Below are 23775 nucleotides of genomic sequence, written 5' to 3'. Positions count from 1 at the left end.
ATATTTAACATGCAGGCAAATTCAACCCAGCAATGACCTGTATTCCTTCCTAGTACAATTCACAGTTCAAGAATGAATTCTCCAGCTATCCAAAAAGACTATAGATGATCTAGTCTAACTTACCCTTCGACATCTTTCTAATCTACAGGTTTAGAGACTAGTACAGAGTAATAGAGACACTCAAAAACAAAGTCCAGTTCCATCTACTCCTAGTTTTAAGGGAATATGTACGACACTATCAAACCTAGCAGTAACTTCTCTTATATAGTAGTAGCAAGTAACCATTTTACAAAGAATGAATGACTCGATGTAAGATTTACCCAGCACATGACCCCGAGATCTGTGTCACCTGAAACCATGTCAGATTCTCCCCCCTCTCGCATCGTGTATTCAGTACCCTACACCGCAGTACTACTGATTTCTAGCTACATATGGTATCCTCAACAAGGGGACACGCTCATCCTACGGCTCATCAAACAAGCCTAGTGATATCATAAATCTACCAGACAGTTCCACTGCGTTACCCTAGTTTGAATAACACACTCACGAGGCCGTAATTTACACAGAGGCTTTGATTTATCATTTCCTATCTACATTCTACAATACCCCTAGAAAAGGAATGCTACCCTCATTGCAGCAAGGGCGAGTTGAGTCTCCGTTCAGCAACACTTTAAATTAAGTGAATAGGTAAAGACATATCTCATAAAACCCAAAATCAGAATCATCACTCGTTGCGCATTCATGAAAAAGGCTTAACTCCTAGATGCTTTATCGCTTTGGCTTCCCTTTTTGTCTATGGAGATGCGTGGTGTTTATAGTAACTCAAACTCAAGCGCCAAGGTATACCAAATAAACGCCTAGTGAATCATGACAATTATGCAGTCAGGGCAAAGCTGAGGCCCATTATACCCATTCCCGCGATGGCAAAGCCGATTGACATCCCCCGGTTGTGCGTCAGTCCCAAGCCCTCGCTGAACAACTGCAGGGCCACGGAGGTCATGACCCCTGCCGTAGCGGCAAACATGCCTCCGTACACGGCCCAGGACGAGTCAGCATCGTCCCCGGGGCTACCGGTTCGTCCAGCGCCCCAGATCCAAAGGACTGCGAGACCTGCACCGGCCGGTTGGCTGACACCGCCCAGAAGGCTGGACCAGAAAATCGCTTTGCCGCGTGACTGAAGGGCTAGATAAAGAGGCAGTGCCATGGCAAAGCCTTCGCTGATATTGTGGATGAAAAGGGCAAGAAAAACGGTCAGACCAAGTTTTGGGCTAGCATGGTTGGTAGCATAGGTGATGAAGCCCTCGGGCAATTTGTGAAGAGCGATCGCTATCGAGGTCTGCAGACCGATCGACAAGAAGGCATTTTGCGGTACATGGTGGTGATGCTGGCTTCCAGGCACTTGCGTTTTGAGCGTGCCATCCGCATCTCCCGCAGACGAGGTCAAGTATTCAGACATTTCATTACGAGGGGTCGAGGAAGATGAGTCCCCCAGTTTGTGATGTGTGTGGTTGGAGACCGATAAGTCTTCTTCTGGAACATCCACCCGTTCAATGTCCACACTCACGGGGATGGTGTGGACACCAGTATCATCCGCGACAGAGACCTCAGGGGCAATTAGAGTCTTCGAGCATTCGGCACCACATGTCTGCGAAAAGCCATAACAGGGGCCGTCCTTATCACACTGCGTTTTGACGCCCACCATACGACTTAAGCGCCGTCCCAAACGTACGCGCCAAGTTCCGGCAGGGAAAACGGCAGAGTGGGAATGTGCCTCAGATCCCGCATGTGGTGCCGCGGGACTGGATTTGCTCGCCCGCGCCAGCAAAGGTGTCCGCTCGGTCCAGCCATGATGATCTTCTGAGTGATGTGCATGATGGTGACCGTGGCCGCGTTCCGGGTCGGCAGAGTTTGCATCCGGCTCATGACTATGAGCACAGCCGACGATGTGGGAGGGAATATAACGATGAAGAAGCGCAGACAGGAACCGAATGACAATGACGCCGGCCAAAAAGAGACCGATCAGGGAGTAGGCGGCGGCAGCGGGAGACCATCCAGCACGGGTGAGGTACTCTTTAGAGGTCGGCAGCATGCTATAGAGAGAAGTAAAGAGCTAGCCAGGTTAGCAATGGCCGAACAGAAAAAAACAAACAAGAAAAAAACAGAACAACAGAAAAGAAGAAAAATTACCATAACCCCAGCACTAAGACACAACGAAGCCGAAAGAAAGGCATTATTATTCACGATCTGGAAACCTTTTCCTCTGGAGAAATGGCGGAGTAGAACGTCAACACATATGACAGCGGACCCCAAGATACAAGCTAGAAACCGGTCAGCGTGAATCCTCAAATGATCGAACAAAAAAAAAAAAAAAAAAAAAAAAAAAGAAACAAAACAAAACAAAATAAAGTAAAAAGACAATCTACCCACCCACGCCAGAGACACCGCTCATAATCCAACCCCGAACATCATTACTGGCAGCCATAGTGATTAAATCAATGTGGAGAATCGGGGGGAAGACGAAGGGCGGAGCGGAGGATGGAATTAAAAGGGCAAGAGATTAAATTCGAGGACCTTGCGGGCGGGTGATGTCACGGGGTCCTTTCCCTCAAGTTCGCCTCTTCCGCATACATTTAAAGCTTAGCAGGTTTATATTAAAATCCTATATTTAGTTCCTGATCATATCATATCTGCAGATAATATAGCCAAGCTTTTTTTTTCTAGATTTCGAGAATGCTATCGCGGATGCTCCCGTGTACATTGACTTGGTTGGTCTAGATCTGTGGATTGACGGTTGATATTGTGTGTTATGGAGGGAGCGGCTGTATAGGCAAGCTGAAGTGGATGCTTCTATGAAAGTTTGTACTAATTCTATAGAGGATCTCTAGCTGTTCGAATGCCGCATCATTGGAGAAAAGACACTGAACTGCCGTGGTTAGTCTGAGAACTATTTGTTATTGCCTTATTCTCATTGGTGGTCTGGATGCGGAGCTAGCAATTTAAATGGAGATTGAGCTAAGATAACTAAGCATTGTTTTATCAGATCAGTTGGACTAGTAAGCACAACGAGCAGGGAGTGTCCATATAGTGACAGTCGCAGGACACAGTCGTACGATAAAGAAAATAGTGTTCCCTAATCATTACCAGTTTCCCTTCATACGTCATCACAGCTCCTATACAATTCACAATCATGATCCCTGACAAAGACAAAAAACTAGACATAACGACATGGACCCCATCGTCAACGCAGACAAGCATCAGATCAATTCCAGCAATCATCCGAGGCCACAACCTGTGAGTCGCATAGTGACCCACCTGACAAGCCATTTAAAATATGCGGGATCCCAGCGAGATCAACCTTAGATGCATATATGACGAGAAGAGCATATGTGACAGTCTCTGTAAGTAATACAGATCACCGAGTTGAAGCAACGGCGATGGGCGCAAGCATTCGCACCGGCTGTCGAGTCGAGGCCATCATCCGTGCCCATTTGATCTTCTCCCTCCAGTTGATTCTGTGCAATCATGGTGTCCGCTTCGGCGAAGGACTTATCCAATTCTGGACACAGTGAGTCAGCGGCCACAGCCACCGGGATGCCGTTCATGTCTTTGAGATAGTAACCGCCGTCTTCATCGTGAAGGACCGTTTCTGGGTGGTCGCGCGCCGCTTGATTCATTTGCTCGCGTGTCTCGCACACCACAAGCCCTTCAGGGACGGGCTTGCTGTATCTAGTAAAGGACATAGCTGCGGAGCTTGTGCAAGCGAGGAGGAACAGAAGGGCGACTCTCCCTAGGATTGATTTCAAAGTCATGGCTCAGATATTCCAGGTAAGATGTGTGATCTGAATGATGAAGTTGCGAGCTTCTTCTTCAGCGAGGACGAGCACCCATTTTTATACCTGCGCTGCGAGGTATTGTAGGCGGGGAATGATTCTTCCTGTGTACCATGGGCAAAGGCAAGAAAATGCAGTATTGAGTGGTGATTCGCCTCTTCTCTGATGATGCGCATGTGATTGATATACTTGTGTTCCCTAAACTCGAGAAGACACTGCGTGGTAGCATTTCTTAAGTCCCGAAAAGGCTGAATTGACTTCAAACGGAGCGGTTTTCCGGACTCTTCCTCACGTCAGACACTCCGGCTGGTTGCACCTCGTGTATGTGAGATGGTATGTTCACTGCTGTGCGACATATGCCGTAGTGTCATCCTCTAGAGCGAGGAGTTCAGTGGCATCTGCCTGCGTGTCATGTATGCAAACTATGTTACCACAGCACACCATCTCACTCACGCCATGCTGCTCCAGCCATTGAAGTAACATTCCTGACGCTGTCAGATTCAAGTACTGACACTCAGCAGGTAGCTCTCTGGTGTCGAATGAAGACTGAAGAAGGATAGGCATAGTACTTTCCTATCCCAAGAGATATTTGTGTATCACGTAAGCCGGAGAATAAATGCATAGTTATGCAGTTGGATCGGCCCTAAAGCGATCATTAACTATCGAGGGGATATTCCAACCATGCAAAGTAGAGAGAAAGGATGAAGTGTGTGCCATAACGTCATTCGACCCCAAAGTTTGTTTGCTAGGACTGATCCGGATGGAGGACTCTATTCTCTCAGTGGTGCTTCGAGGATTTCGGCTCCTCGTATCGCCGCAATGGCTTATACCCCTTGCTGTGGTTCATGCACGGAGTCAGAACATCCCAGATTGAGTTATCGGCTGAACTGCGGTGTGAACATCTGAGCCAATATAATCATCGGCCAAGCCAGTAAAAAGACAACTAAGAGAAAGTTAGTTGGAGTTCTGACTCGGATGTTTATCGGAGGAACACTACCCCAGACATGTACTATTGAACTTGGAATACAAACGCGCGTGAGCCTGCATAGGAATATAGAATTAAACTTTAATGGATGGTGCAACAGCCTCGTCCATTGGTAGGCTTGTTGCTTGGATTCCTGAGGGTTGATAAGCGTGAGCGTCTTTCTGTGTTTCAACGATGTCGAGCGATGCTCTTTTGACTTAATATGGTGAAATCAATCAAAGGGGTCCAGATGAGAAGGGGAGAGAATGGAAAAGAAAGAGAGAGAGAGAGAGAGAGAGAGAGAGAGAGAGAGAGAGAGAAAGGAAAGAAAAGGACGGAAGAATAGGAAAGATTAAATAGACGACCGCATTTGGACGACATGCAGAACAGTGACTACAGTAGGAACCAATTGCTACTGGGTCAAACAGACTATGAGTAAATAGTACCCACTGAACACCAAACGCTTGAGTGCAAAGCAAAGAAATATTGAACGCTACCCAGGAAAAGCAGTTATGCGTATACCCTCATAACCATACCCAGCCCCGGTCTCGTAATAATGCATTAACAAAACCCATCACACTGGCACCGTACACTCCATGACCCGAAAACCAGACTCCAGAAGTCGCCAGAAGGACCCCAATGCCATGGATACTAAGTCGAAACAAAGAAAAAAAGAGCACATCTCCTTCTCGAAGGTTGTCAGTTTATACGGATCTCGTATAGCCAGCCAGCCGATACTTACACCCCTTGTCAGGCGAGTGCTGTTCCAAGGACTCCAGCTCGGCTAACCGACTTTCCAAGTATGCGCATTCTTCCGTGAGACTCTTGATAAGATCTGACTGCAGCATATGTGCACTGTTTCCTTCCTCGGTGAATTCGCACTGCGAAGGTGTTCCCCGGAGACAGCAGGGTGTACATGGCTTGAGGTGATCGCACTGGACAAGCACACTAGTCAGCTATGTCTCTGAAGTTACGTAAGAAGGTAACCTTGGGGTTCTTCATGAAGCGAACAAGACCGCGTAGGGACTATCAGGGTACTTGCCTTGACTCTCCGCTTGTGACAGGGAAGACAAGCGTAGATGGGCCGTCTCTTCTTTTCCGTTCGAGGAGCCCCCGAAGAGGTTGGAGATTCTGTACCGTCGGTCATATTGACTTGCAATTGCACTGCACTGAGAAAAACACTGGGCTGTCCGGCTGTAGCCTCATAGTACTAAGCAAAACTAGAGGGGAAGAGACAGGACTCGGTCCATTGCGAGACAAGGGCTGTAGTCAAAGAAAGAGCAAAGCAAGATCAAAACAACCTCGCACCGGTTAACGGTATATAACCCTACACCACCCCCCGCAGCGCACGAGCCCACGAACCATAGAATGAAAATACAGATATGTTGAGTGATAACTCAATTAGGCATCTATCATCATACCATTGCCATTCTGGGTAGCTTCTGCTTGAGTGGAGTATCTCAAAATCCGGGTATCATGCAGACACCATCGAATTAAGGCTAGATGCATGCAACCAAAAACAATAAATTGATATACTATAATATGCCAAGTGGTTGGATCCGATTAACTCCTAACCATGTGGCAGATTGCTCAGAGTTTGATTTTATCTGAATTTATTATATCATTTTATCTTATTTTTTTTCACATGTAACCATGCATGACCTCCAATCGGCGTGCCCAGAGATGGGACAAAAGTGGGCAATCTCGACGTGTGCATAGTGTCCTGTGTATCGAGTGGGCAATGGATCTAGACTACCAGATAGGCACTACCATTAATTTCTTTCAGCCCTGAGGGCTGAACATTCAAGGGATTGCTGGTAACGAATGAGACGGGTGGACGACATCTCCACCAAGATCGAACTGTGGCTTTCCAACGGTTTCTGTGGCCCAGCAATAGTTTGCCACCGGATCTACAGTCCTCTTCTGGCTACATAACCGACGGATCCAGCCCTTTAGAGAAGGTCCACTGTGGCGGTGCCGGGGGCGATCAAGTTCCCAATCCAGAGGAAGCTTCACGCCCTCGGCAACAAATCTATTGTGGCTGGTTGGGGAATGTCTCTAGTGTGGATGTCCTTCACGCACGGTGAGCATGTTATTGTCTCATACGTAGTTCCCCCCTGCTGGAGCCTAGGACCCGTAGCAAATTTCCTGCACCTTCCTATGTGGGGAAGACTATACCAGGAATTCTCTCCGGACTAGTAAAGTACTCGATGGGGCCATACATGCAGGAACTGAACTTTGGATGATATTTCAGTTTCGGTTAGAATTCAGTAGTATTCCTATGTGGGACCGACATGTGAACGAGTGACAAGCCGGAAGGAGGGATCGTCAGATAGAATCAAGTCAAGAGGCATCATGGAATTGAGGCAGACTACGTTTTTCATCTGGTTCTGTAGGGATCATTTCATTCATTCTCGCTCTCAAAAGCATGTATGCAAACTATTGTACAGATGATCATGGTCACGTTATTACTCTTCAAATCCCTGGGAGGCCTTTTGCTTGATATCTTGGTCCGTCAGTCAAGGATAGAGAACCGATACTTTTGGTAGAAATAATGGGACAATTTCTGAGGAAACTGTCCCTCAATGCTGTCAGCAGAGAAAACGACACCGACCAGTTTCAATGCAAACCTGACCAGGCAGGTTAAAGCGAATGGAAAGTTTTGCACGCAGAATCTCATACTGCGGCAGATGTTGCAGGCATATTGATAACGCCAAGTTAGGGACGCTCCGGTAGGGACTGCGAGGTAAAAGGCCCAGTATGAGATCGTTGCCGCACACACGTCAACATTAGGGTAAACCAGGTCCCGTGGTCGATGGGCTCCCGAAGCGGAATCGTGCATCTCGAATACCGGGAAATCGTCCATGACGGTGAAAAGCGCCTCGGTAGGTTCGGGAAGGGCGTCAAACGGTTGCGATTTTTTCCACTCTTGTAGGCGATGAACTATTTGCGTGGCTTGATCCTCGGCATTGTACTCATATTCATCCAGCGAGGTACACGGGGAAGCAGACTCCGAGCCTGGCGATGTGCATCCCATTTGTCTCCAAAGCCCGGGAATATCCGCGGCAATGTCTAGTAGACTGTGTAAGTTGCTTCGTGGGCTCGCTTCGGTCCAGGGGATAGTTTTCCAGTCGTCGCTAGCCAGGAATGTTCGTCCGTTTGAGATCGCGGAGAGGATCTATTTACGATATTAGTTCACAGAAGCTCACTTTGTTTTCATTGCTCGTGATCATCAGTGAGATGTACCCATGACAGGCGCAAATCTGCATAGATAGAGTGGCCCATGCCTTTGCAATGGTTTGATGGAGTCCGTAGACAAAGCAAATCGAGGCCTCCTTGTTGATGCTTTACCAGAGCGTCCTTAGAGCCTCCTTCGTACATCTGGCCATTGCATTAGTGGAATTGTGAGAAACTGGAACTTATCGGACAAAAAATCACCTCAATCATTCCGAAGAGAGTTATCGCCACGAAAACATCGTCGCGTAAGCGTCTCTCAGCATCACATATCGCCGCCCCTGCTAATCGTAAAGCACATGTGTATCGAACGAGACCGGCATGGGTGGACTTTGGATCGCATGACATTTTGCCCATCAGAACAAAGGATGTGGCTTCGATGGCCGCACAAAGTAGAGGGGGAGCTGGAGCGCATATGGATCGCTTGCTCTAGCCATATGGGCACCGTGCGCTTGCCGTCGACATCGACACTGAACACTTCTACTAGAGATTGGATGGAACGTTCCGTATGGGTGGATCGCGCAGGGAGACTACTGTTGGTTTGCACGTAGGGTTGCGATTGCTCTATACAGAATTTCTCATCTTCTGAGGGAGTCAGCATGGCTGAAATAAGTTGAAAGTGTCAGGAGCACGCCGCCACATACCATCGAATTCCTGTTTCGGCTGCACAGCCTCTCGGCATAGGGATTTACTTGGACTTCCTCGATGGGTGGTATTTCGCGACCGTGCTTGCTTGCCTCGTTGTCTGGGATGGTCCGATTGTTGTGGCGTGAGGTAAACAGGAATCTTCTTATCTGAAGCCGAGAGGAGGCTGACGATCCGCTGCTCGAGGAAATTACGCCGTTGTTGTAGGCGCCGCAAAAGATGTGCCTGCTCAATGAACCACCTATCTTCTAGAGTGACCGTGTATTCGCATTTCGCTTGTCGTCCTCGTACGCAGCAGGCACTGCATGGCCTGACATGGTTGCACTATACCACCCACTATCAGCACCAAACAGAGTGGGTGCGCCAATCCACAGCAGAGTGAATTTAAGGTACCTTAATTTTCTGAAAATGACAGGGTATACATGAGAGCACGGCTCTTTGTTTTTTGTTCCGCCGGGGAGCTTCTGAAGCTGTACTGTCCATAATGCCCGACAATTCTTGTTTGATGCACCGCGGGATTTGGGAGGGGTTTGGTCGTCTCAAAAAGGAAAGAAGAACGAAGGTAAAAAAACAGTATCTTTTGAAAGGGGGAGAAAGGCAGTACGTAGCAGAAAATGCCGGTATAGGCGTTTAGCCAGTCGCAACCTGTCTCAAGAAGAATTAAAGAACAACCTAGCTTAGTTTTGGTCATGTCGTTATTTGTCAGCCCACTTGACAAGCATCTAAAAAGTCCTTGGGTGGGACAGGTTACAGCACTATATTTTAGTACTACGTGTGTCTTGTGTAGTCGAGGGGACGGGTCAAAGGTGCAGATCCAAGAACCATGTCATTAGGGCTTTAGGGGAAATAGTACTGGGTAGCGTAAGCCAGGGTAACTTCTCCGTGATCTGCAACATTGTAACCAATATCCGTATCTCCTCAGTAGTCTATCTTGCTGTAGGCCAAGACCTTGTATGCCGGGAGACTGCGCCACATCTGATGATAGGAACCGAACACTCGGCCGGAATGCTGTGGCTACTTGTCATCATAGTAGTATCAAGGTACGGTACGAGGTGGATTAGGGCTACTGGGCTGGGACCACTCTTGCTACTACAGAGTTGAGTTCGGCAAGGAGGGACAGAAGGAGGAGGAGGAGGAGGAGGAGGAGGAGGAGGAGGAGGAGGAGGAGGATTTGTGGACATTGGATACGGAGTGATCGGAATCTCAACACGGAATGTAAGTACTTCGTATGTCTGTGCTGTGCTTCTACCCAGTACACGTCCCGCGCATATCTTGCGTCCATCAGATCTCAAATTCTCAATGTCAGGGAAGCGAGTTTAGATTTCTCGGTACGGTTGTTGGAGACCCAAAACCTTTCAAGCTAGGGCTTTGGGATCCACCGGGTGGCAAACCATTCGGATTCCTCAGGCACGTCTAGATAGTTACTAGTTAAGGTCCTCCTTGTTTAGTATGGTTATGCAATCGTTTTGTTCATGATTTGTATTTTTATTTTTATTGGATTTGATTCTATCAATTCTGTTTTATTTTACTCTCATTTTTATTTATTTATTTATTTATTTGTCTATTAAATTTTTTTCTTTCCACCCCCCCGGTCCCCCCCTTTTTTTCCCACCATCGGTTAGGGTGGAGGTTTGTTTTGAAGGATCTGTGAGGTTTTCTGACCTGCCGATCGACGGGGATTAATTTAATTAATGGTTGCCTGCCTTTTGGTTGGAATGCGACTCCAGGAAAGTCAAGTGACTTTCCCTGCTGAAAGGAGTGGATCTTTTTTCTCCAGTACGGAACTATTATCCAGCATCCCAGATCTTAATACCTTCTTTAAGATCTAGTACAGAGGACCTTTGGGACTTGTGTTCGGAGTAGCCGTAGAAGAGAGACAGAGACAGACAGACAGAGAGAGATAGAGAGAGAGATAAGAGAGAGAGAGAGAAAGAAAGAGGAAAGACTCAACTCTCCAACGGACTCTCCATGAAAGCACAAGCTGAACCAAGTATACTGCTACCTTGAAGGAGGCGACTCGAACCATGTCAAAAGAGATGCGCTTATTGCGGATGACCAAAGGCTTGCCCCTCCGCTTGGACTACTCTACATCAGTTAGTACTTACTGTACTCTACGAAAATAGCAAAGTAGACCTCAATATCTGTACACCGCTGGAGCTATCTACCAATTAAGACCTTGGACGGCTCGATCCTATTAACCTGCCTCGGTAGCGTAGGTAAATGACAAATCCTTGGAGCAGTGACTAGATAGACCAGTTCATCAACCAGTGTGACACTATTCTCCGTGGGGATTAGCGGCTAATTGCAGATTTTTTGAATTCTGTCCGTGAAAACGGTCACTTGAATCAGTTAGCAGTTGGAGAACCGGTGCAGGGAAAGGAGAGTGTGCCAGATCGTCTGCAGCCGACGAATTGGGAAGTGCGGCGTCATATAGTCGGTACCCGATGCATATGGTGACAGACAGACGTCTCCATCAGAGAGTCAGTCAGGCCTAGATCCGAAGACCGTGAGGCTATACCCATCATGGCTGTGGGGTACGAGCTGGCGTAAGACTTGAGCATTCTCGATATCCTCCGACGGGAAGGTGGAATGTGGCTGAGCATTCAGGAAAATGCAGATCTGGTCGACAAATTCTCCGGGGGGCGGTGGTCAACTGGACAAGTAGACATTCTGATCCATCAGAAATGCGATCTATCGTTTGACAGTGTTATTGGTTCTTTATGCAATAAAGCTTTGACTTACCCCGTCTTTTACTTTCGATAGTTCGTTTCTGATTTTCCGATCGGGTTGTAAAGAGATTTCCGTATCTATGTAGGAACCTATTTCCGGCTATTTACGGGGATAAGGAGGCTGCTCGTTGACATCCCCAGGAACAGTTGTTTCCCCCCTCCCTGATATCGATGAGTTCACAAGAGTAGATCTCAAGTCGACAGCCTTGTACAGTAAAACCCCGTTATAAGCAACTAATTCAGCAAGCCCTTTAAATTGCTTATAGCGGGGTTTTACTGTACTCCTGTTGAGTCTTCTCGACTGAGAGAATGCCTTAGTACTATCCTTTCGATCAGCTGCAGGGCTCACCTGCCGTGGTCATCGGATCATCCAGTGTAGTACACAGAAAGAGAGGAATGCGTCTTCCGTTAGATATTTATGCTTTGTTCATACTTGTAGAGATCGTAAAGATATTTTGACAATCAGTTTGTCCTGTATGTTCTATGTGTGGTACCTGAGACACCGTGCCTGGATCATCATCATCTGATCTCCGCCATCTGATTGGCCATCCACTTTAGCTTCAATTTTGGCTCTCTTCAGCAGTTTTTGTTTATTCCCCGGACTTTCATCATTTTCAACCCCGTCCGCGTCTTGCCGCCTTTGTTTCCCCTTGTTCCTCCCCTCCTTCAATCCTCTCAGCGGCATGTCCAAGGCAACTTTCGCCGCAATCGCCGCGGCTAGCGCAGCCACCGGAGCTGGTCTTACAGCGCTGCTCTATTCCTCTTCCTCCCCTCGGCCCCAACAGCAACAACAACAACAGCAGCAGCAGCAGAAGCTACCTCCATCAGCACCAGTTACCTCGACCACTCCTGTCCCGACCCACCCGACAGCCCCGTCACTCGCCGCCAAATCCCTCGCCGGACCAGTCGACCCGTCCGGTATCTACCAGTATGGCTTCCCCGGCCCCGTCGCTGATACCCTGCTCTCAGCTCCTCTGGCCGGCGCATACGACCGTCGCACGCGCAATCCCGCCTGGGTAGCCGAGCACATCACACCGGCTTCGCTAGCGATGAAGAACGCAGACCGCAAACACAGCACCTTCTACGAAGACACCACCATCCCCGCCGCCTTCCGCGCCAAACTGAACGATTACTTCCGCTCCGGCTACGATCGCGGCCACCAGGTGCCTGCGGCCGATGCAAAATGGTCTCAGGAAGCTATGGACGCTACTTTTGCCTTGACAAACATGTGCCCCCAAGTGGGTGAGGGATTCAACCGGGACTACTGGGCGCATTTCGAGGAGTTCTGCCGCGGCCTGGCCAAGAAGTATCCTTCCGTTCGTGTTGTGACCGGTCCCCTGTATCTCCCTCAACGTGATGCGGATGGCAAATGGCGTGTGTCGTACGAGGTGATTGGCAACCCGCCTAATGTTGCTGTGCCCACACACTTCTATAAGGTTATTTACGCCGAGGAGGGCCCCGCTTCTCCTACGGGAAAGGTTGCCTTGGGTGCTTTTGTCTTGCCCAATGCTCGCATTCCGAACGACAAGAGGCTGACGGAGTTTGAGGTGCCGGTTGAGGTGGTCGAGCGCGCGAGCGGCCTGGAGTTTGTTTCCAAGTTGGAGACGAACCGTCGCAAGCGTCTCTGCCAGGAAATCAAGTGCGATGTTGTCGTGCGCGAGTTTAACAACTCTGCCAAGCGGAATTAGAGTGGCTATGGACGGAGTCCCTTGAGGGATTAGACAGCTCCGGCCGATTTGTGTAATTTTGGATGTAATAATTTCGGGTTTATAACTGGTTTATATAGTCCGGGCGTTTACGGGTTGCATGCACGTCGGACGTTGTACCTATGCTATATATTTCTTTTCCCATATAAATCGTCAGTCTACCAATGTTCGGCATGGTCTATCAGTGCCAACTATGTCACAATGTATACCCCTAATCCGTTACACCATACTCCAAGCAATCGACGAAATGCAGCTAGTTCAGCATTGAAATGCAACGCCCGTCTTGGTCGCTACGTTTCCACCACGCCCTGCAAACCCTGTTCCTTCTGAACTGATCTCTACTAGCCCGGGCTTAATAGTCTCCTTATCCTTCTTCTTTTTCTTTCCAGATTCCTTGCCATTCTCTGTTGAATCACGAGGTGTGATATCGGCCTCGCAAACGTAGCATAGAATTAACCCGTGAAGCGCAGCTGTCTGCTCTTGTTCTTCTTTGGTAGCATGTGGGTCTGGTGCATCGTGCGGCGTCATAAATTTGGTCACACAAGGCGAACAGATAACATGGCCACAAGGTTTGGTCACTATAGATATAAAAAGTCAGTTGGTCACCGCTGACCGAAGGTCCACGACTGGAAGGTTGTACTTACACATCGCCTTGAGTCCATTCGTTAATGTCTTCTTACAACTCGGACAGATCCGCGCCATTGAGCCGTCGGATGCCTTCTCCTCGGTGAAATGTACGTCGACCAGCGACTTGAGCGAATAGCTATGGCGGTGTTCATCCGTCGATCCAGGGCAAACAGGAGTCAATTTGACGGCCTTGTTGGCCGCAATCTCATTCGGATCGGTGTTGGGAGTGAGCGAAGGAACCCAGAATGACGGCAGGGCAGACTTGCTGGATTCAGACTGGCGATTATTGTCCGTCAGTATAGTACTCCCTAACAGGATACCCGTTTATTCCTACCTTTTCCTTCTTCAGCTCTTGCTTGAGCCGCTCCTGCTCCTCCCGAGCAACCCGTGCCATCTCCTTTTCATCCAGCTCAAACACCTTCTTTCGCTTGCCGTCCACTTCGATTTCCCTCGCCTTAAACGCAGCCAGTGCCTCCGTAGCCTCCTCAGCCTTCCGCTTTTTATGATTGTCATTCTGCGCTTGCCCGGAAGATTTATTCTTCGCTACCTCCAATCCCATACTGACGAGCTCAAACTCGCGCAGCTCCCGTTCACGCGCCTCTTCCAACGTCCGCTCATCTTCTTCTGCGAGTCGTTTCTTAGCCTCCTCTCGTTCTCGTTCGAGCCGCTTAATCTCCTGTCGCTGGGCGAGGAGGTCATTTATGGCGCATTCGCGACAAAATATATCACCGTTGGTTGCGCAGGCGACGACGGGTGCTCGAGCGGGGTGTAGACACAGGCGACAAGAAGCGAATGGAAGGAATGAGTCGCGGCCGATGACGCCGCGTTGGGTGCCCCATTGCGAGCGGAGGAGACCGCGCTCGTAGGAAGTAAAGTGTGGGAGGGAGGTGTTACGTTTGGAATGGGCCATTGTCGCGTGTGGTGAATGGCTGAATACCTAAAAGGACATGGAGTGGGAGGTTCTATTCGGAGCGGAGAATATTTATCTTGCGGAGGAATTGCGGTTGTGGCGGGCAAATCGAGGGAGATTTATTCCTAAGGGAAAATTTGATGGTTGATTGATCTAATCCTGAGCTAACCTGAGCCAGAAAATGACATATCAACAGAAATATCGAAGAACCAAGTGAAGAAGATGTGAGGCCAAAAGCATGCAAATGAAATAAAATTGGAGAAACCATGACATAATCATCGTCACGTTCTCTCCGCATTTATTCCAAAACCCCAATCGGGACATTCAATGTCCTTCCAACTTCACCTGCATTACCCATTAAGAGAAAGAGAGATGAGCGATGGTCATCCTATTTCACCTTCGGGTCCAATTGATTATCCAGAGTCTAGAACCTCCTCGGGATAACGAACGCCGTCTTTCTTAACCATCACCACCTTCTTTTCCGTCTAGAGCTCCTTCACGACTGGGGTACTCTATTCTTGCTGAGTGTTTCCCCCAGCTTGTGCCGAGTCCTTTCCTTTCTTGCTCTTCTTCTTCTTCTTCTTTTTCTTCTTGGCTGCCTCAGGAACAGTAGGAGAATGATAATCCGGGAATAGATCTAGATTATCAGCCATAAGCTCTCGGATAAAATCCAACATATCCCAGTGTGGATCAGTGCAGACTTCGCCGGACGACGTTTCCTGGGTAGATGCTTGGCTATGACTCTTGCATACTTGAGGCTTCCCCTTTGAAGTATTGTCGCTGGGTTTATCCTTATTCCGTTTCAGATTCGATGTGCCACTGCCACTCCGGTGAACCGTTTCCGGCGCCGTCGGCTCATCTCTGTGCTTTGGGAAGTGCTCTGATTTCGAGGCATCTGATTCAAGCAATTTCTGTGCCCCCTTTGGCTTGGTGGGCTTTTCGGGTAAAAGTAGGTACCTACTGCCTTTCTGTTTGGCCTTAGCGTCGGATAAGCGGTGGTATCGGTGTATGCGAATGTACTCGTCCGACTTTGCTGCCGTCATGAACAGCTTCTCCTTGACGTCGCGTTCATCAAGCATGTTTCGGCCTTCGATAGCGGTGGAAAGTCCTCGCGTTGTAGCTCCAAACCCTGGCATCACCATGGGTGTTTCGTACCATATGAGGATCTGGCGATAGAAGACTCCCGTACTCCCCTCGAGGACAGCCAACATTCGGTATGCCTTGGCCAGGAAACACATAGCGCGCGCAATATCAGAGTGGTAACCAGCGATCATGGCACATTTGGCCCAGATCATCGCAACGCGAGCATCGCGGATCTGGCACGTAAGAAGCCTACTGATCACCTCCTGCGCGGACTTGAATGCCATCGCGGGATACAAGTCGACAGTGTCGGGGTGGTTCAAGATGCGCTCAACCTTCCAATACTTATCCATGGCAATCTCGATCACATCCTTGGGCTGCATGCACGCTTTGCACGAGCAGAAGAAGCCGAACTCAGTCCACGAGAACAACTCCCTCGCCTTCTGCTGTCCCTTTCCATAGAAGTACGGGACAGTGATCTCCTCATCTTTCGGGATATTTTTGAGAGCGCGCACAACAGCCCTTCCAACCATCGGACTCTCCCCAGTCTTAATATTTCCGTTCTCATCCTTCGCATATTTATTGATGATCGTCAACGCGCAATTCGGCACACAGGCATGATTAACCGCCGCAAGATTCAACCCCACAATCCCAGCTCTCACCCCATTCATGACAATCGGCAACTGATACAAATCCCAAATCCCCGCAAACACTCCCAAATCCTGCTTCAGCGAACTCGGCAGAGCAAGGAACTTCCTCAGCCACTCGTCCCCCATGGCCCTCACCTTCGCCCCAAGCATAGCATTGACCTCTCTCGGTGTCTGACAGCTCAAGTTCTCCTCCTCTGTAGTCCAAGCCACATCCTCCGCAAAGACCACACTACCAGCAGGAATAGATTCAGTGGTAACAAGGCCGACGCCAACACCACGACTAATGAACCGAGGCACCAGCGACTCCTCATACGTGTATTTCTTGGCCCCGGAGTTATTGGAGCTGAAAACGCCCGCCACCTCAGCCATGGAGATGAATGGTGTCGCGGATGTGACTGTCGAAAACGCACGGTGGAAGTGCTGTGTCAGGTCTGAGAGATGGAGCTCATCACGACAGGCATCACACGTGTCTGTGTTCTCAATTAGCGTGTTCCTCTTTTTCATGCCCCGTGTTTCTGGGTCTGCGTTGTGAACATTCACTGCATGATGGCTGGTACTCACGTGATGGTTCATGACCTATGTCCATGCTGCCCGGCTAGTTATGTTCTCTGTTGAGGAGCGTGCCAATCAGCGGGTGTTGCTTGGGACAAAGAGATGGGCAAGTTAATCTTCGCAGAATGGCTTTGTCTGGTATTTATAATGCAGTTACAGTGAGTGAAGCGAAATGTGGACAAAGAAGATGGTCTTCTCTAGTGGCGAACAAGGATGACTGATATTGAAGCAAACAAAATAAGACAGTGTCCAACTTACCTTGTTCTTTCAGCTCTTTGTGGGTTGAGATTGAGAGAAAGAGGGAGTATAATAGCGTAGGGGGAGAGAGAAAGAGAAATGGCTCTTGTTCTGCCCGTGTCTCTGTCAGTGCCTCCAAGGACTCAAGGAGATAGTTGACGCTGTAGAAGCCCCAACGGACAACACACAAAGAGAAGACAGAGTGAGGCAGCGTGTTGGGAGGAACGAAACTCTTAGGCTTGCTAGGAAGAGCGTGTTGTCGTGTTCTCGGCGCTACTGACTATGATGTCGTGCGTGTAGAGAGCGGCTGGGCAAACATCCAGGAAATTCGGAAGTAGATGTGCTATTAAATCTCTATTTTACTGGTCTCTTCAACATTTTTACATGTTAATATTGCCCATGCTGGCTAAAGCCTGCTCTTCCAATACTCGCGTCACGCCAAACATCCACATGATACATGGTATCTCAGTAGGAAAAAGAAATGGAAAAGAGAACGACTGCCGCCCATCCTAAGCAAATGCGCCTCGGGCTTATACAAAGCCAAACAATCAAGAAAAGAGATGGTAAGTCATGTCAATGCGGAGCCGATTCTCCGCTAGTCTAGTGGACTTGAAACAGAAGGAAAGGAAAAGAGTGAAGTGTGACGAGGAAAGAAATGGTAGATGGGAGAGTAGGTGCTCTTTCATATGCTGACCACATGACAGACAGATGATGAGCCCTCTATCCAAGGTCGAAGAAGCATATCGAGAGAGTTGACGCGATAGGAGACGGTTCGTAAAGCTTTTTCAAATATGTCGTTTTCAATGAAGAGACCAGATGCAGATGGAAAGAAAAGGAAAGTGAAATGGGTATAATGTCATGAAAGTAAAAGAAAAAAAGACCCTGCATAATTGCAAAATTCAAGCGTTTACAGCCTGCTCAGGTGGGCTAGGCGACATCCCCTGTGGAGTGGTTTTCTCTACAAGGCTATCATTGTCGTCTCTAGTCGAATGCGGCGATACACCTTCATTAGGCACCGCGCTCGGCTCATCCAGAGTTAAGACGGGCGGTACCAACGCAGCATCGGGCTCTGAGAGTTCCGGGACCAGGCCAATGGCAGCATCGCTCTTGGCCTTGTCTTCACGATACAGAACCCCTGCTGCTTCTGCTGCTTCTGCTAAACCCCAGGGCTCATCACGTGCACTCCCCTTGGTCGCTATGCTCCCACTTCGCAAAGGGTGTGGGCTGCCAGGGTATAAGGACTCTGAAGTGACAGAACCCGCACTACTGGCAAGTTCTGGATTTGATGCCCTTGGTTCGTCTGACGGAGTTGGCTTTCGTAGTTTGAGGCGCTCCTCTGGCGGCATGTTCTGCCACTCCGACCCAAAAGTCACAATTGATGCCTTCTTGCCATGCACAGTAAAGTTGGTCGACTTCCGTGATAGGCCTTCGCCTTGCTGTGGTTTTTGGTTATCATCTGACGTCACCATACTGAATCCTGAATCTCGAGACTTCTTCTTTCGTGGGTAATGTAGATGATGGCCGCTGGGGGAGTCTCGAAGGGTACGATGGAGACTGCGACGGATACGGCTTGTTCTCTCTCCCTGAAATGTGGCTTGCGCATCATCTGGTTTCTGGTCGACCTCGCTATCATTTGTAGCTGAAGAATGCTTCCGTGCCTGAGGCGAGCTGCTGACGTCAAGCAAACCTGTTTCACGCAGCAGACGCTCTTCAGTTTCATCCATACTGCCGGGGGCAGTTATCTTAGAGGCTCGAGACCCTAGGCTCGAGACATCTACCTTACTAGCGGCGCTAAGCACTGAAGCTTCGCGCTGTAGGCTACTTGCTGGATGGGGCGAGCAAGACTTCGCGCGTTCCTCGGTATTGTCGATGGACAATTGTCTACCAACACGAGAAGCTACTTCGAGAGAAGCAAAGGAGGCCGGTATACTGGGTCTCCGGCCATCTGGAGAAGCGGGTTGCGACGGCGGAGTTTTGTAGATCGAGTGAGGACCGCCAGACTCTGCATGCGGGGATGGGTCATCCTCTGTCGGAGATGTCACTTTGTCAGTCCCTGCTCCATCCAGGTTCTCTGGCTGTGATGTAACGGTGGTTGTTGGTATTTGCAAGTGAAGCTCCTGCTCCGCGAAAGGCTCCTCTTCGCCCAAAGCTTCACCCATGTCTCGAACAAGAACCCCCTTATAGCATTTAGTGCGCCAAATATCCTGTCTAACCCATTTGAGTTTTGCGGCCATGCGCCCTGCAGCCATGATGACATGCTCTCTGGCTCTGGAATGCACAGGCGTCAAAACTTGCAAGTGCCTAGCATTTCGCAAGAGATCATCAAGCTGTCGTTCTGCATAAGATAGTCTTTCGTTAGCCTCTCGAATCTTTTGGCGTATAAGCTGCCTACGAGCTGTAACCAACTCTTCAGCCACATCGGTATCAGGATTTGGAGACGGCGGTTCTTTGTCCATGGAGAGATGTGAGCGGCTCGATTGAGTTGAACCCCGACGGCTCATCCGGTTCCGTTGTGCTTCATAATTGGTGGCGATCATTCCCTGCGTTCTGACCCCGGCGGTCCGAAACGTCGCAGCATAATTCAATTTCGCCAGCCAATCGTTCATGTCAGCTTCAGTGTTTGCGAGGAAGACCTCCTCTAGAGCGCTATGGCGGACGAAGACAAAGGCATGCTTGTGCTTTCTGTAACCTAGATCCAGCAAAGCCACAGCGTCCTCAGTTGACATGATACCATCCGGTTTGAATTCGGTGAGAGGAGGCTTAAAAACCACCCCTCGACGACGGCCCGCCTTTTGATGGCTTTCATGTTGAGCCATCAAAGATTTAACCCACGCCACATCTTTGAAAAGGTAGAGTTGCGAGAATGTGAGCAGAGCACCCCATTCTTGCCATGGAGATCTAGCTCTCTTCTTTTTCGGATCCTTTCGCCAAAGCAATCCAACTTTAGCGATTTTGATATCCACCAGCCCGGGATTAGAGTCAGCTGGATTGTCGATACTCGATGGCATATACATGTCTGGCCTAGATCGTAGAGACACAATTTGCAAAACATCAGATTTAGAGAATGCGCGGTGAAGACCATCGATATCTGCCGGCCCATCCGTTCCATCACAACGATAGGTATCCTCCAAGTTCATAACATCCTTAAGGCTTGGGCGCAGAGAATCAAGTTTCCCGTCCATTATCAACGTATAGGGGTCCACTGGTTCTCTGGCGGCTCGAACTAAGTGATCTGTGCTAGTGGCCTTCAACAAAGGTCGTCGTGGCCTTGCAAAATGTCGGCCATTGGACACTGCGTCCTCGATATGGATAAAAGGGGTGTACGAGATGTTTTCATAGAAACACTCCAGGATGTCCTCTGATATGCCTTCGCCACGAGTATTCTTGACGTAATCTGGCTTTTGCATTTTCCTTTTGTTATTCTTGTTAAAGACATCTGTGTGTAGAATCAAAATCGAGAAGGCGATGAAATAGGCTTGGTCTAGATGACAGGCAGGGCGTCAGTTTTGAACAATTGCACAATGACACACTGACGATAACCAACGTACCTGTGGAAGCAAAGATACCTGGATTACATTCATGATACCTATCTGCAAAACTTTGCAGGAAGCGGTCAATTTGTTGCGTCTCCTTTGGCAACTCCACCTCCATCAAGAGTTTCCGGATAGCCATATCAATGGGATCACCGAAGAACGAGAACCCTCTCATATACTTCCGCAGGGCAGTCTTATAGAAGTCATCGTTTGATTGAGCCAGGACGCCAGCAATCGCGCTCCTTGGAATGCTCTCTTCTAGCCGAGTTAAATATGTCGCCGGAGTGTCATCCTCTTGTCGTTCGGGATACGTGATCAAGCTAATTTTCGAACCTGGGGTTACCGGGCCTTTGGAGCTTGGGGATCCGGACCGGCCAATAGGGGAATCGGAATTCTGCCTGAATCGCTGGGGGATGTTAAAAATATCCCCGAAGCTCTTTCGCCCACTAGTAGACGTTGATGTCCGCCCTGAGATGAGATGTGGGGATGGATGCCCGTTATCCTGTGCATTAGCTAACGAATCTAAAGTAGATGATCTCGTACGTGACGTAGGCATTGCCCGACTCTTGTTCGACGGTGTCGAACGGGCTGAATGAGCCGAGGTTGCAGAATCATTTCTCAACAGGGGCGGTCGCGACGAAGTCAGGCCCACCGACGACCGTGTGGGAGATGGCAGCGGAGAGATATGGTCTTCATTTGGATCTTCTGAGATGTCGGACTTCGGGGTGGCATCACCCGCAGCAGACCTCGATATGGCCGAGCTTTGTGCGTGGCCGTTGCCCGAATTGCTGCCTGTTGGTTTTGGTGGCAAAGGAAAAAGAGGACTGCGATGCCGTTTCAAGCGCGGCATGCGAAATCGCTTGGTGCCAGACACCCCCTCACGAGGGGAGGCTGAACGAGGATTACTATCCCCGGCACTCCGGTCGGAACGAGAGGACTCCGAAAAACGCGCATCTGTCACTGAGGAGCGTTGAGAATCATTGGGCTGGTCCCGATTGCTTCGGATCGACGTAGTTGATAAACGCCCGGGCTCTTCGCTATTACTCCAAGAGGCCGATAGGACAGGATCCGCCGCCTGCGACGCTGTTGATCCCTGTGCAGTATGCCCAAGCTTTTCGCTCTGATCATGTTTGGGTGCGCGCTGCGTGGGCAATTCCTCCACAGAGGGTGTTTTAGAATCGGGGAAGAGTTTGAATTTGGTCTTTCGCTTCACAGGTCGATCTAGTTCATGGCTCGTGGGTGCAGTGGTAATTATGGTGGGAGCTATGACAGTGTAGTAGCAATTAGCGTTGTGGCCAATCACAACATTGACGGGAGCCTATGGAACGGATGTACTTACGAGGCAGACTCGGCACCGGAGGAATATCCTCCTCCCCTTTAGCATAGGATTTTGAGAGTTGCGGATCAGATGCATGACGTAGCCTCATGAAACTAAACCTGTTGAAGCGCCAATGTGAACCATCACTCACCGCTAGGCCAGTATTTCGTTCTTTGCCCGGTGGAGTATGCGAATGACTTCCTGCAAGCTCCGGCCCGGCCGTGTCAGCGTGGTGGTCTGCGTCTGGACCGGTCAGAGTAGGTGAACGAGGAGCGGACTCCGAGCGCCTCGGAGCTAGATTGGTTGTGGAGAGAGTAGGGCGAGGGATTTGCTCGCTATGGCGGGATACCGACTGAGGTTCGACCAAACTCCGTCTCTTGGGTTCGTTGCCATCAGAGGTGCCAATCCGCAGACCTTTCCAATACATGATGATGGAAATCCCGAGAATGAGTTGTTACGTGGCTCTGCAGCGTAGCCAGGCCCAGAAACCCATCCAACAGTATCTGGTGACGCTAGACGATTGCCCCACGGTGTATCACAACAGTAACCCCCGACCTTGTTCGCACGGCTATCTTATACGACGGCGTTCCCCAATAGACGGGCGGATGGTTTTACTTGTAAACGTCACCCTTAATCAATATCGATTAGCATCGCGAACGGATTGTTAGAAGGTAGAAAAGCGACGGAGCTGTCGGCGGAGGCGGAGGTGCGGAATCGTAAAAAGGGGGCAGGGGTACGGCAAGAGTCGATCGCAAGAGGAGAATTCGGTGGCCAGGAAGACAAGTATAGAGAACAATGTTAGAGCTCTTACATTGCCCAGCTCACGCTTGACCGAAATGTGGAAGCGCGGACGAATGGGGTCGATTAGGCTGCGAAGGCTGAGGAAAAAGTAAAAACAAGGAAATGAGGGGAGGCTGTCAATGTTTTGGAGAAAATAGGAGCGGAGGAGCAGTCAATGCCCTTTAGGGTAGTAAATGGAAAAGATTGTACGATGGTGAGAAGCGAGGGAATCAAGGATGTAAAAAAAAAACCGAGTGCGGAGGAAGGGATAAGGTGGGAGAATGGGGCAGGGTTGTTAGCAAGGACAGGCATAGGAAAGAAGAATAAACGATGATGATGAAGATGGTGGAGTTTCTGATGACGGGCCGAGCAAATGCACCCCAGGCACGTGTTCTACGTTATGCACAATTTCCCTTCCTCTCCATGCTTTTTTTTTTTAATGTGGTTGTTTAAAACGTTTGCATTTTTCTAATATTTTTTTGCTATCAAAAATTTCTTGACGTACTTGGAAATATGCGGAAACCGTGTCCCAATAGTGGATCGGTCATATCCTCAGTTTTCCGTCCGGGTTTGTTTCTATCTTTAACTTGGAGTGTACTTTAGTTTAGGCGGGATTTAAGAATCCAAGGTAAAACCCATACACCATTGATGTACCACGTATACTTAATCGGTGTACCTTGAAAAAGTTCCATCCATGTACTGTAATAAAAAAAAATGACATCAGAATGAACGTCCTTACCACTCACCTGACATGTCCCTTTTTCGGTCCGATCCCATAGGTAAATACAAATAAAAAAAAGTACATCAACTAAGACCCGAGTCTCCTTGACAATAATCATTGTACATCTGTAAGGATTGCAAAGACAGGTTTTGTGTCTTTTAACTCGGAGAACCCTTGCGGTGTTCCATAGTTGACCCTTCCCACGTGATATCGGTCGTCGCCATACTATAGTATAAATAGCTGAATCAGTGTTTCTGTT

At 49.1% G+C, this 23775-nt stretch overlaps 9 protein-coding genes across 9 annotated transcripts; 2 read left to right on the top strand and 7 right to left on the bottom strand.

Annotated features, from left to right (window-relative positions):
* Window positions 1-874: 874 nt before the first annotated feature.
* Window positions 875-2482, bottom strand: AO090011000831 (Zn(2+) transporter ZRT3; the record flags this gene model as incomplete). The annotated part of the gene is made up of 3 exons (XM_001826353.3): window positions 875-2110; window positions 2188-2318; window positions 2428-2482. The coding sequence occupies 3 exons, from the start codon at window positions 2480-2482 to the stop codon at window positions 875-877; spliced, it is 1422 nt and encodes a 473-aa protein (XP_001826405.1).
* Window positions 2483-3272: 790 nt separating this feature from the next.
* Window positions 3273-3740, bottom strand: AO090011000830 (uncharacterized protein; the record flags this gene model as incomplete). Its single annotated transcript, XM_023233125.1, has 2 exons — window positions 3273-3289; window positions 3455-3740. 2 exons carry the CDS (start codon window positions 3738-3740, stop codon window positions 3273-3275), a joined length of 303 nt encoding a protein of 100 aa, XP_023093660.1.
* Window positions 3741-5030: 1290 nt separating this feature from the next.
* Window positions 5031-5642, bottom strand: AO090011000829 (uncharacterized protein; the record flags this gene model as incomplete). Its single annotated transcript, XM_023233124.1, has 3 exons — window positions 5031-5187; window positions 5245-5287; window positions 5537-5642. The coding sequence occupies 3 exons, from the start codon at window positions 5640-5642 to the stop codon at window positions 5031-5033; spliced, it is 306 nt and encodes a 101-aa protein (XP_023093659.1).
* A 1667-nt stretch (window positions 5643-7309) lies between these two features.
* On the bottom strand, window positions 7310-8376 carry AO090011000827 (uncharacterized protein; the record flags this gene model as incomplete). Its single annotated transcript, XM_001826350.3, has 3 exons — window positions 7310-7972; window positions 8041-8175; window positions 8233-8376. 3 exons carry the CDS (start codon window positions 8374-8376, stop codon window positions 7310-7312), a joined length of 942 nt encoding a protein of 313 aa, XP_001826402.3.
* Window positions 8377-9157: 781 nt separating this feature from the next.
* AO090011000826 (uncharacterized protein) lies at window positions 9158-9868 on the top strand (the record flags this gene model as incomplete). Its single annotated transcript, XM_023233123.1, has 3 exons — window positions 9158-9273; window positions 9507-9713; window positions 9769-9868. 3 exons carry the CDS (start codon window positions 9158-9160, stop codon window positions 9866-9868), a joined length of 423 nt encoding a protein of 140 aa, XP_023093658.1.
* Window positions 9869-12085: 2217 nt separating this feature from the next.
* AO090011000825 (DNA/RNA non-specific endonuclease) lies at window positions 12086-13090 on the top strand (the record flags this gene model as incomplete). Its single annotated transcript, XM_001826348.3, has 1 exon — window positions 12086-13090. One exon carries the CDS (start codon window positions 12086-12088, stop codon window positions 13088-13090), a length of 1005 nt encoding a protein of 334 aa, XP_001826400.1.
* Window positions 13091-13366: 276 nt separating this feature from the next.
* On the bottom strand, window positions 13367-14645 carry AO090011000824 (putative RING finger domain protein; the record flags this gene model as incomplete). The annotated part of the gene is made up of 3 exons (XM_001826347.3): window positions 13367-13686; window positions 13753-14011; window positions 14070-14645. 3 exons carry the CDS (start codon window positions 14643-14645, stop codon window positions 13367-13369), a joined length of 1155 nt encoding a protein of 384 aa, XP_001826399.1.
* A 512-nt stretch (window positions 14646-15157) lies between these two features.
* On the bottom strand, window positions 15158-16948 carry AO090011000823 (SET domain-containing protein; the record flags this gene model as incomplete). Its single annotated transcript, XM_023233122.1, has 1 exon — window positions 15158-16948. One exon carries the CDS (start codon window positions 16946-16948, stop codon window positions 15158-15160), a length of 1791 nt encoding a protein of 596 aa, XP_023093657.1.
* Window positions 16949-18063: 1115 nt separating this feature from the next.
* AO090011000822 (Arf family guanine nucleotide exchange factor SYT1) lies at window positions 18064-23343 on the bottom strand (the record flags this gene model as incomplete). The annotated part of the gene is made up of 4 exons (XM_023233121.1): window positions 18064-20645; window positions 20713-21960; window positions 22037-22429; window positions 23301-23343. The coding sequence occupies 4 exons, from the start codon at window positions 23341-23343 to the stop codon at window positions 18064-18066; spliced, it is 4266 nt and encodes a 1421-aa protein (XP_023093656.1).
* Between the last annotated feature and the right edge of the window lie 432 nt (window positions 23344-23775).

Source organism: Aspergillus oryzae, chromosome 7 (assembly GCF_000184455.2).
Source record: "Aspergillus oryzae RIB40 DNA, chromosome 7".
NCBI lineage: Eukaryota > Fungi > Ascomycota > Eurotiomycetes > Eurotiales > Aspergillaceae > Aspergillus > Aspergillus oryzae.
The sequence above is the reverse complement of the archived record's forward strand: the minus strand, read 5'-3'. Positions and strand labels throughout refer to the sequence as shown.